Here is a 19,513-nt window from a genome sequence, read left to right as displayed (position 1 = left end):
TATTTAATTCAATTAACATCCACCTAAAGTCTACTGTATACCAGGCACTAAATCTTTTCATTTTTGTTAACTGCCTGCTCCTACCAGAATGTTAGTTTGTTCAGGGCAGATACCTAGTCTATCAGCTTTGCAGATGTATCCCCAAAGCTTACAAGTTTGGTATACAACAAATATATGATATTTACAGGTGCTCAGTAAATATCACTGGCTCAAGATCTTGAAACACACATATGTGAATATAATAAAGATTCGGCATTTAAGAATGTTGTTATTTCATGGCGGCAGCATGATCAAACAAAGAAATGACGGCTGAGGATGTGGCTCAGCGAGAGCGCTTGCCTAGCATGATCAAGGTCCTGGATTTGATCCCCCAACCACAAAAATACACAAAGAATGCTTTAATACTTTGAAAAATAAAAGAACTGAATAAAAAGTTAAAATGAAACATATATGCAAAATAAAGTAGTTCAAACTGGCCTATCATCCTTAAACCAAACCTCACTGGATCTCAGTTTCCACAACTCCAAAATAAAAAAGAGTTGTATGAAACAACCCAAAGAATAAATCTGATTGTTTGCAAATGAGTGTGATATACAATCATTTCACCATTCATATTCCACAAGAATAAAACTGATTCTTACACTATTAAGCACAGATTGTTGATTTGGTCTCAGAGGTGTGTTGGGGACACTTTTCGATCCTCCTCCAAGCCAACTAGTCATCCACTTTGTAACACCACCATAATCTTCATTCAACAACTGCAAGATTATTTTAAAACAAAAATATTATCAATACAAGTAAAGAAAAATATGAATTGCTTTCACATGATTTCAACAAATCATGCTTTCTGAGTTTGGTTCCTAGTAAATATTTTCTAATACTGACAGAGGCTACAAGTACAATAAAATGTCATGCCAAGCACCCATAAAGGTTTGGGGGATTGTTAGATCTTAAAATTTCAATGCAGTAATAATAAAGTTGACTAATAAGTTAGAAAATGTATTAACTAATACAGTTTAGGATAAAATGATTCCATTTCCACATAACTGAGAAAATTAGTTTACGTAAAAGTTAAATATAATAAAAGGAAACAATTTTCTACAATGGTATTCTTTTAGTTGTAAATGCATTCAGAATAGCTTTTACTGTCCAGTTACCTGCTCCATTTCCTCCTTTTGAATGTCCAGGATGCTTCCCATTAACTGTAACACTTCATGACGTTTACTCTTTGGGGTATGGAAATGACCAATAAAAAGGTTTCTCATGAGGACTCTATGAAAATAAAGGCAGAAACAGCTCAAGCCATCTCCACATGGAGTGTACCCAAACACTAGACAGATAAACATTTAATTACACTTAAATAATTATATTTAATAACAAAAGACTGAACAATAAAATACATTAAATTAGCTTTTTAAAAAATTTGACAAGTTTAATTCAGAATATTTCTAACAATCCAAAATGCATGCCTTTTAAAACATCATTTATGAGTCGCCCATTTTCTTTAACCCAATGACCACCAGAGGAGATGCCTCATTAGTGATGCTCAGTGCCTGAATGGACTGGCGCTCACCTGAAGTAGACAACTAAGTGGCAACAACTGTTCTTGTGTTTATCTATTATATTTCTCCATTCACATTTATCAAAACATTGCTAATAATAATATTAAGAATATTAAATATTATTGCATATATACCTAGACTTAATATGTTTGGGCAAGATATGTTCAACAAATCATACTTTTTAAGTCTGGTTCTTATAAATGTTTTCTAATATTGATAGAGATTAGAAATACAATAAAAAGTCATGCCAAGCACACATAAGTTTGGGGGATTGTTAGATTTTAAAATTTCAGTATCATATACAAGGGAACTGACATTTAAAGACAATAAAGGGAGAAAAAATAGTAAAAGAAAATTTTTTTCATTTTTAAGTACTTCACATTGGGGTGATGTTTTAACTCTTCCATATGATTTTAAGAAAAAGAACGAGACCAGAGGAGGAAGACGCACCAGGCGCCCAGCCAGACCGGAGGAGGAAGTCCGGCCCCGCCCCGAGTGCTAATCTGGAGGAAGCCCATCAACCCTTAAAACTCATCAAAGGGGGTGTGGCTACCAGCATGGTTCTCGGCTGATCCAGGTACCCGGTTTCCAACTCCCTCACCCTTAGCTGCGATAACTCAAAATATTTCCCACAAGCTTTTGGGGGTTGTAGCTATCAACGCAAAACAACAACTGTACTGGCACCTGGTTTCTACCTCAGAGACTAGAGTAGGGAAGATACAGGTGGAAGCTCATTTCCTTTCACACTGGCTATACCCACCACCCTGAATACAGAGGCTCAAGCTAGGAATAGACAACGCCACCTACTGGAAGCAAGGAAAACAGTGTTCTGAGAGACTTTTTTTTCTCTTTCTTTCTCTTTTCTTCTCTCTCTTCCACAACTTTAGCATATGTGAAACCAAGAACTGTGCATGAACAACCAAATTACCAAAGTAATATAATATAGAGGAATTGCATATACCCCACCCTCCCCCCCACTTTTTTTCTTTATTTCTATCTTACTTCCCTTTTCCTCCTCTTATTTCTCTTTTCTTCCTTGTTATTTTTTTTCTTTTTTTTAATTCTTATTCTCTCTATCCCACTTTCAATCTCCTAACTTTTGCTATCTATACATAGGGTAACTATCTAAATAGATAGGAGGTTGAGTCTATACATTCTTCCATAAATTACCAGTCTAGTGGTTAGAGTTCTCCAAAGGTGCTAAGTTAGTTTAACCTCATACCCTCACTCCTTTCCCTCTAAGTATAACATCCTTCGTCTGAAATTAAGTTTTCTATATGCCATCAGATACGGTACGCCTTTTATGAAACTAATGAATATATTCTTAAGTAATAATTAAAACCAATATCTATAGTCTTAGAATCTAACTATAAATGTATTAATAATGAAAACTTGTGCTTAGATAATGTACTGTTGATATTGGGATCTGTTAACATTGTCTTTCTCTGCAAAAGAGGGATTTTGGAGCTATACAAGAACAATACAAATATAAAAGGGGAAAAACATTAGCACAACAGTTTCACAAAGCTAGAAAGAATCATGAGCAGTATGAAAAGACAAGGAAAGAAAGGACCACAAACAATACAGGTCAATTCAACATTAGATGAGGTAATATCTGCAGCTGATGGAATGTCAGACAAAGAGTTCAGGATATACATGCTTCAGATGATCTGGAGTCTCAAGGAAGACATTAAACATCAAATTCAGACAATGAAAAATCACTTTGACAATGAATTGCATAAACAAATCCAAGAAGCAAAAGATCAACTCTATAGGGAGATAGAGGATATAAAAAATAAACAAACAGAAATCCTGGAAATGCAGGAAACAATAAACCAAATTAAAAACCCAAATGAGAGTTATTACCAGCAGAGTAGAACACTTACAAGATAGAACTTCAGACAACGAAGACAAAGTTTTTCAACTTGAAAAGAACATAGACAGCTCAGCGAGAATGTTAAGAAATCATGAGCAGAACATCCAAGAATTATGGGATAACATCAAGAAACCAAACCTAAGAGTTATTGGGATACAAGAGGGTACAGAGGTCCAAACCAAGGGAATGAGCAATCTATTCAATGAAATAATACTAGAAAACTTCCCAGACTTAAAGAATGAAAAAGAAGTCCAAATACTAGAAGCCTACAGGACACTGAATGTACAAAATCATAAGAGATCTACACCAAGACACATAATAATGAAGATGCCCAACATACAGAATAAGGAGAGAATCTTAAAAGCCACAAGAGAGAGGAAGCAGATTACATTTATGGGTAAACCAATCAGGTAACTGCTGATCTTTCAACACAGACTCTGAAAGCTAGAAGATCCTGGAACAACATATTTCAAACGCTGAAAGAAAAAGGGTTCCAACCAAGAATCATGTATCCAGCGAAATTAAGCTTCAGGATTGAAGATGAAATAAAAATCTTCCACGATAAACAAAAGTTAAAAGAATTTGCAGCTAGAAAACCAGCTCTTCAAAACATCCTTGGCAAAACATTACAGGAAGAGGAAATGAAAAATAACAATGAAAACCAACAGCAGGAGGTAGAGTACAGTAAAGGAAAAACTAAGCATAGAGGAAAAACAAATCATGTTAAGTAACAAACATAACCAAATATGGCTGGAAATACAAACCATATCTCAATAGTAACCCTAAATGTTAGTGGCTTAAATGCACCAATCAAAAGACATAGGCAAGTAGAATGGATTAAAAAAAAAGATCCAACAATATGCTGCCTACAGGAGACTCATCTGATTGGAAAGGACATACACAGACTGAAGGTGAAAGGTTGGGAAAAATCATATCACTCATACGGACCCCGGAAGCAAGCAGGGGTGTCCATACTTGTATCAAATAAAATAAGACTTCAAGCCAAAGTTAATCAAAAGGGATAAACAAGGACACTACATACTGCTTAAGGGAACCATACACCAACAAGACTTGACGATCATTAATATATATGCCCCAAACAATGGTGCAGCTACGTTCATCAAACAAATTCGTTTCAAGTTCAAGAGTCTAATAGACCACAACACAATATTATCATGGGAGATTTTAACACACCTCTCTCACCAATGGACAGATCTTCCAAACAAAAGTTGAATAAAGAAACCATAGAGCTCAATAATACAATTAATAACTTAGACTTAATTGATATATACAGAATATACCACCCAACATCAAGCGGATACACTTTCTTCTCAGCAGCACATGGATCCTTCTCAAAAATAGACCATATATTATGTCACAGGGCAAATCTTAGCAATTACAAAGGAGTTGAGAGACTGCCATGCATTTTATCTGATCATAATGGAATGAAATTGGAAATCAATAATAAAATGAGAAAGGAAAAATCCTACATCACATGGAGATTAAACAATATGCTACTGAATGAACAAAGGGTTACAGAAGACATCAAAGAGGAAATTAAAAAATTCTTAGAGGTAAACGAAAACTCAGACACAACATATCGGAATCTCTGGGACACTATGAGAGCAGTACTAAGAGGAAAATTCATTTCATGGAGTTCATTCCTTAAAAGAAAGAAAAGCCAACAAATAAATGACCTCACACTACACCTCGAAGCCTTAGAAAAAGAAGAACAAATCAGCAGCAAATACAGTAGAAGGCAAGAAATAATTAAAATTAGAGCTGAAATCAATGAAATCGAAACAAAAGAAACAATCGAAAAAATTGACAAAACTAAAAGTTGGTTCTTTGAAAAAATAAATAAGATTGATAGACCACTAGCCACGCTAACAAAGAGAAGAAGAGAGAGAACCCAAATTACTAGCTTACGGGATGAAAAAGGCAACATCACAACAGACAATTCAGAAATACAGAAGATAATTAGAAATTATTTTGAAACCCTATACTCTAATAAAATAGAAGATAGTGAAGGAACCGATAAATTCCTTAAGACATATGAACTGCCCAGATTGAGTCAGGAGGATATAGACAAACTAAACAGACCAATATCAAGTGAGGAAATAGAAGAAGCCATCAAAAGACTACCAACCAAGAAAAGGCCAGGACCGGATGGATATACAGCAGAGTTTTACAAGAACTTTAAAGAAGAACTAATACCAATACTCCACAATCTATTTCAGGAGATAGAAAAAGAGGGAAAACTTCCAAATTCATTCTATGAGGCCAATATCACCCTGATTCCCAAACCAGATAAAGACACCTCAAAGAAAGAAAACTACAGACCAATATCCCTAATGAATTTAGATGCAAAAATCCTCAATAAAATTCTGGCAAATCGTATACAAAAACATATCAAAAAGATCGTGCACCATGATCAAGTAGGATTCATCCCTGGGATGCAAGGCTGGTTCAATATACAGAAATCAATAAACGTTATTCACCACATCAATAGAATTAAAGATAAGAACCATAAAATCATCTCGATAGACACAGAAAAAGCATTCAACAAAGTACAGCATCCCTTTATGTTCAAAACATTAGAAAAACTAGGGATTTACAGGAACTTACCTCAACATTGTAAAAGCTATATATGCTAAGCCTCAGGCTAGCATCATTCTAAATGGAAAAAAACTGAAGGCATTCCCTCTAAAATCTGGAACAAGACAGGGATGCCCTCTCTCACCACTTCTATTCAATATAGTTCTCGAAATACTGGCCAGAGCAATTAGACAGACAAAAGAAATTAAAGACATTAAGATAGGAAAAGAAGAACTTAAATTATTACTATTTGTGGATGATATGATTTTATACCTAGAAGACCCAAAAGGGTCTACAAAGAAACTATTAGAGCTAATAAATGAATTCAGCAAAGTGGCAGGATATAAAATCAACATGCATAAATCAAAGGCATTCCTGTATATCAGCGACAAATCTTCTGAACTGGAAATGAGGAAAACCACCCCATTCACAATATCCTCAAAAAAAAATAAAAATACTTGGGAATTAACCTAACAAAAGAGGTGAAAGATCTATACAATGAAAACTACAGAACCCTAAAGAGAGAAGTAGAAGAAGATCTTAGAAGATGGAAAAATATACCCTGTTCATGGATAGACAGAACTAACATCATCAAAATGGTGATATTAACAAAAGGTCTCTATAGGTACAATGCAATGCCAATCAAAATCCCAACGGCATTTCTTGTAGAAATAGATAAAGCAATCATGAAATTCATATGGAAAAATAAAAGACCCAGAATAGCAAAAGCAATTCTAAGCAGGAAGTGTGAATCAGGAGGTGTAGCGATACCAGATTTCAAACTGTACTACAGAGCAATAGTAACAAAAACAGCATGGTACTGGTACCAAAACAGGCGGGTGGACCAATGGTACAGAATAGAGGACACAGAGACCAATCCACAAAATTACAACTTTCTTATATTTGATAAAGGGGCTAAAAGCATGCAATGGAGGAAGGATAGCATCTTCAACAAATGGTGCTGGGAAAACTGGAAATCCATATGCAACAAAATGAAACTGAATCCCCTTCTCTCGCCATGCACAAAAGTTAACTCAAAATGGATCAAGGACCTTGATATCAAATCAGAGACTATGTGTCTGATAGAAGAAAAGGTTGGCTCCGATGTACATATTGTGGGGTCAGGCTCCAAATTCCTTAACAGGACACCCATAGCACAAGAGTTAATAACAAGAATCAACAAATGGGACTTACTTAAATTAAAAAGGTTTTTCTCAGCAAGAGAAACAATAAGAGAGGTAAACAAGGAGCCTACATCCTGGGAACAAATTTTTACTCCTCACACTTCAGAGAGAGCCCTAATATCCAGAGTATACAAAGAACTCAAAAAAATTAAACAATAAGAAAACAAATAACCCAATCAACAAATGGGCCAAAGACCTGAAGAGACACTTCTCAGAGGAGGACATACAATCAATCAACAGGTACATGAAAGAATGTTCACCATCTCTAGCAGTCAGAGAAATGCAAATCAAAACCACCCTAAGATACCATCTCACTCCAGTAAGATTGGCAGCCATTATGAAGTCAAACAACAACAAGTGCTGGTGAGGATGTGGGGAAAAGGGTACTCTTGTACATTGCTGGTGGGACTGCCAATTGGTGCGGCCAATATGGAAAGCAGTATGGAGATTCCTGGGAAAGCTGGGAATGGAACCACCATTTGACCCAGCTATTGCCCTTCTCCGACTATTCCCTGAAGACCTTAAAAGAGCGTACTACAGGGATACTGCTACATCGATGTTCATAGCAGCACAATTCACAATAGCTGGACTGTACCAACCCAGATGCCCTTCAATAGATGAATGGATTTAAAAATGTGGCATTTATACACAATGGAGTACTACGCAGCACTAAAAAATGACAAAATCATGGAATTTGCAGGGAAATGGATGGCATTAGAGCAGATTATGCTAAGTGAAGCTAGCCAATCCCTAAAAAACAAATGCCAAATGTCTTCTTTGATATAATGAGAGCAACCAAGAACAGAGCAGGGAGGAAGAGCAGGAGGAAAAGATTAACATTAAATAGAGTCGTGAGGTGGGAGGGAAAGGGAGAGAAAAGGGAAATTGCTTGGAAATGGAAGGAGACCCTCATTGTTATACAAAATTACAGATAAGAGGTTGTGAGGGGAATGGGAAAAAAAATAAGGAGAGAAATGAATTACAGTAGATGGGGTAGAGAGAGAAGATGGGAGGGGAGGGGAGGGGGGATAGTAGAGGATAGGAAAGGTAGCAGAATACAACAGTAACTATTATGGCATTATGTAAAAATGTGGATGTGTAACCGATGTGATTCCGCAATCTTTGTAATGTTTTGAATAACCAATTGAAAAAAATAGGAAAAAAAAAAAGAAAAGAAAAAGAACGTTGGGGAAAATGTACTTAAAAAAAAAAAAGGAGGCAAGTTATATTGACCCTCATTAAAACTACCTTACTCTTCGCCCAGGGATGGAGCCGGAAGAGGGGACGTCTTTGTGGGGGCTGCAGAAGCTGCACCCCCGTCCCCCCAGCTGGGCGTGCAGCTACTTCAATGGATGAATGTTTTAGAAAATGTTACCAAAATTTTTAAAGCTCTAGTTGGTAAAAATTTATCCAATGAAGAGACACTTCAGCAATTGAATCATTTGAATTCATCTCATCAAGAAGCTATCATGAAATGCTTGAAAAGTAGGAAAGATGAAATCAAGCAAGTTCTTTTAAAGGAAATAGTTGATATTTCTTCTGCACAGTTACAGGATTTTGATTGGCAGTTAAAGCTTGTACTTTCTAGTGACAAGATTGCTACTTTACAAATGCCACTCTTAAACCTTCATCTAGATGTAAAAGAAAATGGTGAAGTAAAACCATATTTGGTTGAAATGAGTAAAGAAGAGCTGCAGAATCTAATAAATTCCTTGGAAGCAGCTAATAAGGTGGTTCTGCAGTTGAAATAACAAGAAATAATGGCTACCAATGCTATCAGATGGCACTGCAACACTTGATATGGCAGAGTGAATGCTGTGTGTTCAAGACCACTGAGATGTATTGACTCTACACCAGGCTGAGAGGGCAGCAGAGCTGAGATTTGAAAGATAAAAGTCTACCAGCCTCCCTAAGGAACAGGAAATTACTTGGTAGATAGGAAAAAGACAAAATGAAAGATGAAAAATATGTAGTTGCAGTTTATATTTTCATAATGATTGTTTTGTCTCATTTATTAAATATTTGAGAAATCTGTGTAGATAAAATTTTATTGAAAGGTAAAAGTAGCTTATAAAGTAATGTAAACATGCAGAAGCACAACATACTTGAATATTATTTAAAAATTATGTGACTAGAAAAGACATGTATTATGGATATATAATTAATTTGTGGTATTTAAGAATAACTTTTTAAAAGAATGTATAAACTGCACTTATAACTCAGGAGATTTCATATCTTTCTCATATTTCAAAGAAAAGAGTATAAAATTTTTTATAAGATTAAAAAATTTCTTAGAGAAAAGTCTTTATCAGACATGAAAAAACAATTCAAAATTTATGTGAATTTTTAGATTCTATGATCTAAAATCTGGAACACACAGAAATGAAAATAACATTGCTATTTCTGCATTTCCATGTCTGGTTGGGAGACTGTGTTCTGATTAGATGTCATTGTATAGTGTATATATCGTTATTGGGGTATCAGGTAAGACTGACTATCTACAGGTCCGTTTTGTTATAAATTCTTTTTTTTTTTTTAATTTTTAATATTTATTTTTTAGTTTTCAGTGGACACAACATCTTTGTTTGTATGTGGTGCTGAGGATCCAACCCGGGCCGCACACATGCCAGGCGAACACGCTATCGCTTGAGCCACATCCACAGCCCCTGTTATAAATTCTTAATAAAGAACTTATCACTTTTGGATGTTACAAATTACATTGGAAACCAGAAAATTTTTAACCTCAGCTAACTTTAAAAATAAGTGTTCTGAACAAATAAAAAGTGTCATGTTTCAAAAAAAAAAAAAAAACCAAACTATCTCACTCATCTCATCATATGAGAAAAAGAAAAGACTTCTTAAAATCTAGTCATATTATAAAGATCTACATTTATAAGTTGTTTTTACCATAAAAGCAATCTCTATAAAATATACAAACGTTAAAAGGCAAAAGCTTACTTGTCCACTTTTCCTTCTGTGCTGTTTACCAAATTCGTCAATTTCTTTTGGGCATCGTCCAGCATTTCTTTTCGGAGCTCATCTGGTTTAAAATATGTGAATAAAGATAGCTATTAACTGATTAAAATAGTTTGGGCAGACACATAATGATACTTATAAGGTCTTTATTATGAACTTTGAAAATACACCCTATTCTAATTGGGAATATTCAATTACCTCCATCTCATCTGTGGTTCAGGAATCCAGGCTCTCTAGGAAATAAGCAAGAAGCCTGGGAATGCATTATTCCATATGGTTTCCCCCAATTAAATATCTGATTCCTTAAAAAATTTTTTTAAACTCACAAAAGATTTCCATCCTCTAGAAACTTAATATCAAAGAAATTTTCATCACTATTTCCTTGCACAAAACATTTCCAGAGCAACTCTTATTTAATAGGAGGAAATAGAAAGATCAATTTCATATTTTCATTTTTCTATTTTCCTGGCTGGATTCTGGTTTTGGTGAGTTGAGTAAGAGTTCTGCACAACTAAGTCTTTGGCTCAAGACACAGTTGATAGAACAGGGCAAAGTATTCAAGGGTAAGGAAATCATAAAATACAATTCAGACTATTACAACAGTTTATGACTGATTTAGAAGGATGCTTGGACTATTTTTAAATTCTTATTTAAAAAGTAAGCAAAATCTGGGCTGGGGTTGTAACTCAGTGGTAGAGTGTCTGCCTACCACACGTGAGGCACATGCTAATCATAACACAGGGCCAAGGATTCCTGGACTAAGAAATTCGCAGTTGAACATGGAGTTTATACCTGTTACTTCGAAAGTGGATAGTGTGAGTTGAAAGAGATGCTTACTAATTGAAAGGAAGATTACATGTTTTCATTTTGAAAGAAATGAAATAGTTTGTAACAATAGAGCTCTACTTTGCAAATCAGGAAACACATCCAATCACTAGTCTCTGACCTCTTTTCACAAACCTACTCTATCGACTTATGCATTTTCCCAGCAGTAGCTGTATATAAGTTCCCTTATCAGATACATGACTTGCAAAAATTTTTTTCCTCATGTATGAGTTACTTCTCTTTGTTAATGGTATCCTTTGAACACCAAAGGTTTTAATTTTGATGAAGTCCAATTTATTTATTTTGTTGCTCGTGCTAAGATAGTATTCCTTATCCAGACCATGAAGACTTACTTCTGTCTTAAAGAGTTTTACAGTTTGATTTTAAAATTTAGGTCTTGATCCATATTCAAATTAATTTTTGTAAAGAGGCAGGTGTGGGAGACCAACCTTACTGAGTCACACTTCCCAGCTGGGTGCTGAGGCACTCAGCCAGAAAAATGTGGCAGAGCTTCCCCTACCCTTCTTGGGTTAGAGGGTCAGTGTCTCGTGCATGGGTGTGTCTTGCTACAGCCCCATGGGTGAAGCTACGCTCACCTGTTCCTTTGTAATATAACCCCTTGCCCTGTTTAGGGTAGAATCTTCCATGGAAATGCCTTGTGTGTGTCCCCTTCTCTTACTGTGCCCTTGGGTGTGGCCCACCCAGGTGTCAGTCAACCTGCTGACAGTGGACATCATGAAGATAGACTCAGCCCCCTGAAACCTGGCCCCTTGCCTCATTTGAATAGCTTCTCCTCAATAAAAGGGGTCAGCACGTGCTCTCTCTCTCTCTCTCTTCGTGCGGACCCTTAAGGTCAGAGGAGCCGACACAGGGACCCCAAAGAAAAAGGTATTTGTGTCTCTTGTGTGGTTATTTCATGCAGCCCAGTTAGCCCAGTTTTCCTGGAGTGACCCCTGAGCCTTTTAGTCATGAGAACAGAAACCTGGCAGCAGGAGGTCAAGGGTCTAACTTCATTGTTTTCTTCAGGAATATCCAATTGACCCAAGACCACATGGTGAAAAAAAAAAAAACAACACTATCCTTTTTGGCACCCTTTTCAAAAATCAACTTACCTTGGATGTGAGGGCAATCTGGCCACAACATCTATCACCCACATTGATCACCAGGGCTGATCTGGCTGGCTAGGTTGTCCCTTCCCCCCTCACTACTCCCCGTGCATCCTTCCTGAAGCTGTGTGTTCAGTTGAAGAGGACCATTCTTTGGTCAAGGGTATAGAGTAGCTGAGCTCCCCTGCTAGAACCTCCAAACACGCTCTCAAAAATCAACTGACCATAAATGTATGGTATATTCCTGGCTCATTTCTACACATTTTTTCTTCTGCCTGGAAAGCTCTTTTCCATCAGTACTGCCTATTAACTCCTGCTTACCCTTCATATTGCAGTTCGCAACTCACTTCCTCAAGAAGCTTTCTCTGGCCTTACAGATTAGGTCTGGCTGTGTTATGCCTTCATTCTGTCCTATACAAAGCCTAAAATTCTCATTTAACAATACTAAATACAAATATAAAATACCAGTTTAACTGTCTGCAACAGTTTGTGGTTTTTCCAAATTGCAAAATACCATACCATTCATGTAAATAGGCTAACTTTATCAAAGTGGAGGCGGTTGCCATAACCATATTATAAAAGCAAGGTTTGTGTTTGGAAAATCTACTATAAACTTCTCCTTTCCTATCTTTCCAAGGAATTTAAACTTGGATTTAAAAGGGGGAAAGGAGAAAGGGAAGAAAGTACTCTTTATTAAAGTATAAATTGCCAATCTGGGCAACATTTTATTTTAGATCCTTTATCTGTGTATGAATTCTATGAGCATGTGATTGCTTTTGGGGCCTTTTCTTGCACTACTTTTTTTTTATTATTATTATTCTCATTGTTATTTCTGATACTGGAGCTTAAGCCTAGAGTTACTTTACCACTGAGGTGCATTCCCCAGCCCTTTTTATTTTGAGACAGGTTCTCACTAAGTTGCCCAGGCTGGCTTGAATTTGTGATCCTCCTACCTCTCCTTCCTGTGGTGCTGGGATTACAGGCGTGTGCCATTGTGCTTGGCTCTAACACTACATTCTGAATGGGAAGAGAACTCTTGACTCTTCAGAGGAAGAAGAGCAAATAAGTAAGTTAGCCTCATTACTGTTCTGACTTAACCATCCCACCCACAAGCTGCAGAAGGAGCCTGAGTGAAGATGGGCAGGGTCTTCTCATCTGTTCTCCTCTGCTCCTCCCTACCGGTAAAGAGAGGGAGCAGAGAAACAGAGGTCAAACTTCATCGCCCTGTTCTTCTCTGAAATTTCCCTTCTCCTAGCTAACTTTCTCTATAACTAATAATTTTATGCCAATTATTTGTCAAAATGATAATAATTTGGGTATACTGGGTCATATTTATCAAAATTATTTAAATCTGTATATTTTTATTGATTTAATGTAGTCACTAAAGACTTAAAAATTATGTATGGTTCACAGTCTATTTCTATTGAACAGTATTTTATTAGATCATAACCTGAATATAAAACTACACTATTCTCTTTTTTAAGAGAGAAAAAAAAATGAACTGGGTATGGTGGTGCATGCTCACAGTGTCAGTTACTTAGAAGGCTGAGACAGGAGGATCCCTTGAACCCAGGATTTGGAAGCCAGCCTGAACAACAAGGAGATGGAGAGACCCATCTCAAGTAAACAAACAAAAATGAATGACAGACATTTTCAGAGTAAAATTCATGGAACAGATTCTGATACAAAGTATCAGATTCTGAGTAGATTTTGATGTACACAATTTTAGCAAAATAAGTTAGAAAATCAAAATGTAATTTAAGGCCAAAATCTCAAGAATAAAATTTCTTAAACCATTATTAAAATATGTGGTTAGTTCCTGAGCTAATGTGACACAGAATGCAAAAGGCTTTTCAAATTCAAGGAATAGTTTAAATGTATTTTGATATTTGTGTCCAGAAAAAGAACAAAGTCAGAATTTAGGGAAAAGGGTTGAAAGAAATGTGTTAACTGAGAGGCTAGAAAAAGGCAACCACCCACTTCCAAGGTCTCCAGAGGCACCTCTTTTTCTCCAGGAACATTTACTCTCCTCCCATCAGAGATTCTGAATTTTCTCTTTAAAAACTGAAGACTAACTCAAACCACAATTTGAACTGCATTTACACGGGTAGGCAAATAGCACCATTTAGAAATGACTTTAAGCCAAATACAATATTCCTGTGAAATAACCTCACACGCCAAAAGGATTCTTTAGAAGTTAGAGTGGGAAATGGATCAAGGACTTAGGAATACAGCCAGAGACCCTGCGTCTAATAGAAGAAAAAGTAGGCCCTAATCTCCATCATGTAGTATTAGGCCCCAACTTCCTTAATAAAACTCCTAGAGTGCAAGAATTAAAACCAAGAATCAATAAATGGGATGGACCCAAATAAAAAGTGTCTTTTCAGCAAAAGAAACAATCTGTGAGGTGAATAAAGAGACTACATCTTGGGAGTAAAAGCAAATCTTTACCCCTCACACATCAGATAGGGCACTTATCTCTAGGGTATATAAAGAACTCAAAAAGCTAAACACAAAAAAAAAACCAAATCAATAAATGGCCAAAGACATGAACAGACACTTCTCAGAAGAGGTTATTCAATCAATCAACAAATATATGAAAAATGTCTATCATCTCTAGCAATTAGAGATGCAAATCAAAACTACTCTAAGATACCATCTCACTCCAGTCAGAATGGCAGTTATTATGAAGACAAACAACCAAAAGTGTTGGCAAGGATGCGGGGGAAAAAGGCACACTCATACACTGCTGGTGGGACTGTAAATGTTGCAGCCAATATGGAAAGCAGTATGGAGATTCCTTGGAAATCTGAGAATGCAACCACCATTTGACCCAGCTATCCCTCTCCTCATTCTATACCCAAAGGACTTAGAAACAGCATACTACAGGGACACAGCCACATCAAAGTTTATAGCAGCACAATTCACAATAGCTGAACTGTGGAACCAACCTAAATACCCTTCAGTAGATGAATGGATTAAGAAAAATGTGGCATATATACACAATGGAATATTACTCAGCAATAAGAGAGAATAAAATCATGGCATTTGCAGGTAAATGGGTGGCGTTGATGCTAAGTGAAGTTAGCCAATCCCAAAAAAACTAATGCCAACTGTTTTCTCCGATATAAGGAGGCTGACTTATAGTGGGGTAGGAAGGGGGAGCATGGGAGGAATAGATGAATTCTAGATAGGGAAGAGGGGTGGGAGGGAAAGGGAGGGAGCAGAGGATTAGCAAGGATGGTGGAATGTGATGGACATCATTATCCAAAGTACATGTATGTAGACACGAATTGGGTGTCAACATATTTATATACAGAGATATGAAAAATTGTGGTATATATGTGTAATAAGAATTGTAATGCAAAAAAAAGTACATGTATAAAGACATAAATTGATGTGAACATACTTTATAAATAAAGATATGAAAAACTGTGCTCTATATGTGTAATAAGAATTGTAATGAATTTAGCTATCATGTACTTAAAAAAATAAAATCAATTTAAAAAAAGTGAAATAGCGGCTGGGGATGTGGCTCAAGCGGTAGCGCGCTCGCCTGGCATGCGTGCGGCCCGGGTTCGATCCCCAGCACCACATACCAACAAAGATGTTGTGTCCACCGAGAACTAAGAAATAAATATTAAAAAATTAAAAAAATAAAAAAAAATAAAAAAAGTGAAATAAACCTATATATAGTTATGTGTGTACTATATTCATAAGTTGTTGTGAAATAAATAGCAGAAATAAATACAGCATTTAAAATATTACTTAAAGTCTATACCCATATACACACAGCATATAAATATGTACATGTTTTCAATTGTGTATCGGTATATGTTTGTGTAAATATACAGAGAAATAAGAGCACACAATAGATATCTATATATTGGTATATTCAAAGAAAAGTCTGAAAGAATAATACCAAACTGCTAAATGTTAATGAAGAGTCTCTGCAAGGGTGGATGGTGGTTTTAGTGTAGAATTAGCAAGACTTTAACCTATAGTTGAGTTTATGTCTATATAATTTAATGTTTATATTAAATTAGCCTTTTAAAATATTTATCAGAGAAATGTGATAAACAGCCATGAGTCTAAAATGGAATGGGCAGATACTGTCCAGAAGTTAAAAAGTTGGGCTGAATTAGGAAACTTAAGAGTGTGGATTGATAACGTTGGATGCCATGCAGCAGGCCTTTGGGGATGCAGAATAATGACATAAACACCATTTTATTTATGAACAATTAATGGATTTATAATATTTATTGTAAAAATATGATTTGTATTTTTCAGTAAAAGTATTTTTTGTTAAAAAAAAAAAAGAAGTTAGAGTGGAGAAGGGGTGTGTTCAAGTTAAGCAATACGAAAGATTGACTAGTCTGGGGAGAGTGTGACTCTGAGCACAGGACACACTAAACTTCCACAGTGGGGTTTTCAAAACTCTATAGACAGAGCCACAGTCTTCATCACTTGATTTAAAATTAAAATCAAACACAAAGTGTAATTACAGTAAATCAGCATATCATAACTTCTCATTTTGTGATCACACTCCTTACAAAGTCATTTAGATATCTCACGTCTAATCTCATCCTATGGACAAGACCCACGTCAGCTCTACTGAATAGTCACTTGACTGAAAACAATACACAAAGCCCAGAACTTGAGTCCAAGACCTGAATATAAACCATGGTCCTATCATTAGGATCAGATGTTGTTGCTTTTTTGAAAAATGAACATGTTTATCTCAAAGGATTTTGAGAGAATTAACTGAATAATCAAATGTGGATTTTCTAAACAGTAGAATCCTACATAAAACATCAGTACTCATTCACCTGATTTCTTAAAATAAGTAATGAGGAGTTCATCTTTCAGCAGCCCTAATCAATATCAAACATACGTTACATTTTAGTTAATGCTAATATTTTGTGATTTTTCCCTCCATTTGGCATAGTTTTCATATTTAAAAAAAATAATTTTTGGTTGTAGTGGGACACAATACCTCACACGTACTAGGTGAGTGCTCTACCGCCGAGCCACAACCTCAGCCCCCATATTTTTCATCTTTAAGAACTACAACAAAGGGGTCAACAGAAGGAAGAAAAAAATATTATAAAGCTAATTTCATTTATATATTTAAATGTCAGTAAACAAATTTGGTCTGGTGTCCTATTTTCAATGGCAATCTTGAAAATAAATTTAAACCTAATAAAATATTAAATCTAATATAAAGAAATTTCACTTATTCATTAAATATAACCAAAGGAAAATTAGGTAGTCTTTTTATTATAGAATTTCAATGTATACAAGACCACTATACTACTACACCAAATAATATATTTTTTTACAAATATCCTATCTATTTATAATTTGAAGTTGAGATACATTAGCATCTGCTTTGCCTTTTAACTCAATTCTTATCACCCCTCTTAGACATGTAATTTTAAGGTCTAGAGTACATGGTTACTTCTTTTTTGTCCCATAATCATAATTATTGATTGCAGAGTAAAAAGTTAACTTCCTAAAAATGAACTTGAAGAAATTTTATAAATACATTATAACCTCACTAATTTGAATTCCACTGGATTATAATCTGTGATTAAACCAAAATAATATAACAAGGTCTGTTGAATTATTTATTTGGTTATTTGGAATTACTCTATTATTAGTGTATATACTTGAAAGAGTTTTTTTTTTTTTTTGGTTTGTTTTGGATACTGTGGATTGAACCCAGGGTATTTTACCGATAACCCTACATCCCCAGCCCTTCTTATTTTGAGATAGAATCTCACTAATATATTCCTTATGGCCTCACTAATTTGTGGCCTCAAACTTGTAATCCTCCTGACTCAGCCTCCTGGGTCATTGGGATAACAGGCATGCACCACTGTACCCTGATGAAAGATTTTACATAAAATTTTTAATATGACCAAATCTGTTCTCCCTCTCCATTTTCCTCCCTCACCCTTTATTATGAATGCAGATAATTTGTACTATATTTTTTTAAAAATATTTTTTAACTGTTGATGGACCTTTATTTTATTCACTTATTCATATGCAGGGCTGAGAATGGAACCCAATGCCTCATACATGCTAGGCAAGTGCTCTCCCTAGGTAGAGCATAATTTGTACTATGTTTTCCATACTGGAACTGAAAAGCTGTTTAAGAGTGAATGAGTCAAGTTACGTAGTATTTGATTTAAAAAGGTTACACAGACTAGCCAAATCCCAAAAGAAAGGACTGCAATTTTGTCAGAGAAAAGCAATATTACTGTAATATTTCCCTATTACAAATCAGCTGGATGGACTATATTCAGCTCAAAGAAGTGTTCTGGTCAGCCCACACAGGGTTTTTATGAAAATGCAAATTAGTTGTCACATTAACAAATGGGGATATTTCAAATGAACATCCAGATTTCCAATATCTCTTGAAAGATTGGAGATTTATCAACAATGGGACCATATGCTTGTGCAGAGCTAAAAATCTGCTGTCCCCATAAGAAAAACTTCAACTCATCAGTCTCTATCCTCTTCCTTTGCTCTCATATTTTCATTCTGGCCCAGTTGACAACTTGTGTTTGTGATCCATGCTTAAGAGTTTCATTTCTCCATGCAACAACCCATTTCTAATAACTCCACCTTCCCAGCCCCCACATCAAACTACATCCTGCCTCCCCACACACGTGCATTCACATGTACACTGCACTTGGTTATTATTAGGCAAACATGTCTTTGGCCAGTTATTGGATTATACTAACTCATGTGAGTTTCTCCTCCTGTCTGGAATGCTTTTCAGCAACTTCTTACTACTTAATTGTACCTAGTTTTCACTCTCGTAGGGTCTCCTATACCCAACAGCCCTTCATACCACAAACTAAGGAGAAAGGGTTGCACCTACTTGACACATGTTGTCTTCCCTTTTCTGCCTGTCAATCTCTTGAAGTAGACCTTTGTCCCTGTCTTTGTTAACTCCAATGCCTACTGCAGTGTTTGGTATACAGAAGATAAAAAAATGAATATTTGATAAATACAGAATGATTTTTCTGGGGCTGGGGTTGTAGCTCAGTGGAAAACCGCTTGCCTTGTACATTCGAGGCACTGATTTCAATCCTCAGCACCACATAAAAATAAATAAATAAAATAAAGATATTGTGTCCATCCACCTAAAACAAAAAATATTTTTAAAAAGGAATGATTTTCTCTAAAAAGGGAGAATATCTGGGAAAAAGAAAATAATAAATTATTTATGTTCTGAATTATTCATATCTATAGAAAGAGAAAGCATAAAAAATGTTAACTCAAAACATTCTCACTAGTACATAATTTACTTTTTCCTTTATACTAATTGTTTTTGAAATACTAAAATTTCTAAAACATAGTTCATTTAAGATA

At 35.6% G+C, this 19,513-nt stretch overlaps 1 protein-coding gene and 1 pseudogene across 3 annotated transcripts in view; one reads left to right on the top strand and one right to left on the bottom strand.

Moving 5' to 3' along the window:
* The window catches only part of Trip11 (thyroid hormone receptor interactor 11), a 70,712-nt gene that overhangs the window by 6,742 nt on the left and 44,457 nt on the right, over positions 1-19,513 (bottom strand). For all 3 annotated transcript variants that reach the window (XR_013343791.1, XM_026394203.2, XM_077800317.1), the window contains exons 17-19: positions 10,179-10,260; positions 1,158-1,272; positions 642-758 (exon numbers count right to left, since the gene is read on the bottom strand). Coding sequence is in view for 2 of the 3 variants with exons in the window: in XM_026394203.2 (XP_026249988.2) it covers positions 642-758; positions 1,158-1,272; positions 10,179-10,260 (314 nt within the window). In the remaining variant the exon portion in view is untranslated. The remainder of the gene's footprint in view (positions 1-641; positions 759-1,157; positions 1,273-10,178; positions 10,261-19,513) is intronic.
* LOC113186720 (COMM domain-containing protein 8 pseudogene) lies at positions 8,487-8,971 on the top strand (annotated as a pseudogene).

This window comes from Urocitellus parryii, chromosome 6 (assembly GCF_045843805.1).
Source record: "Urocitellus parryii isolate mUroPar1 chromosome 6, mUroPar1.hap1, whole genome shotgun sequence".
Lineage (NCBI taxonomy): Eukaryota > Metazoa > Chordata > Mammalia > Rodentia > Sciuridae > Urocitellus > Urocitellus parryii.
This window is presented reverse-complemented; position numbering and strand designations above follow the sequence as displayed.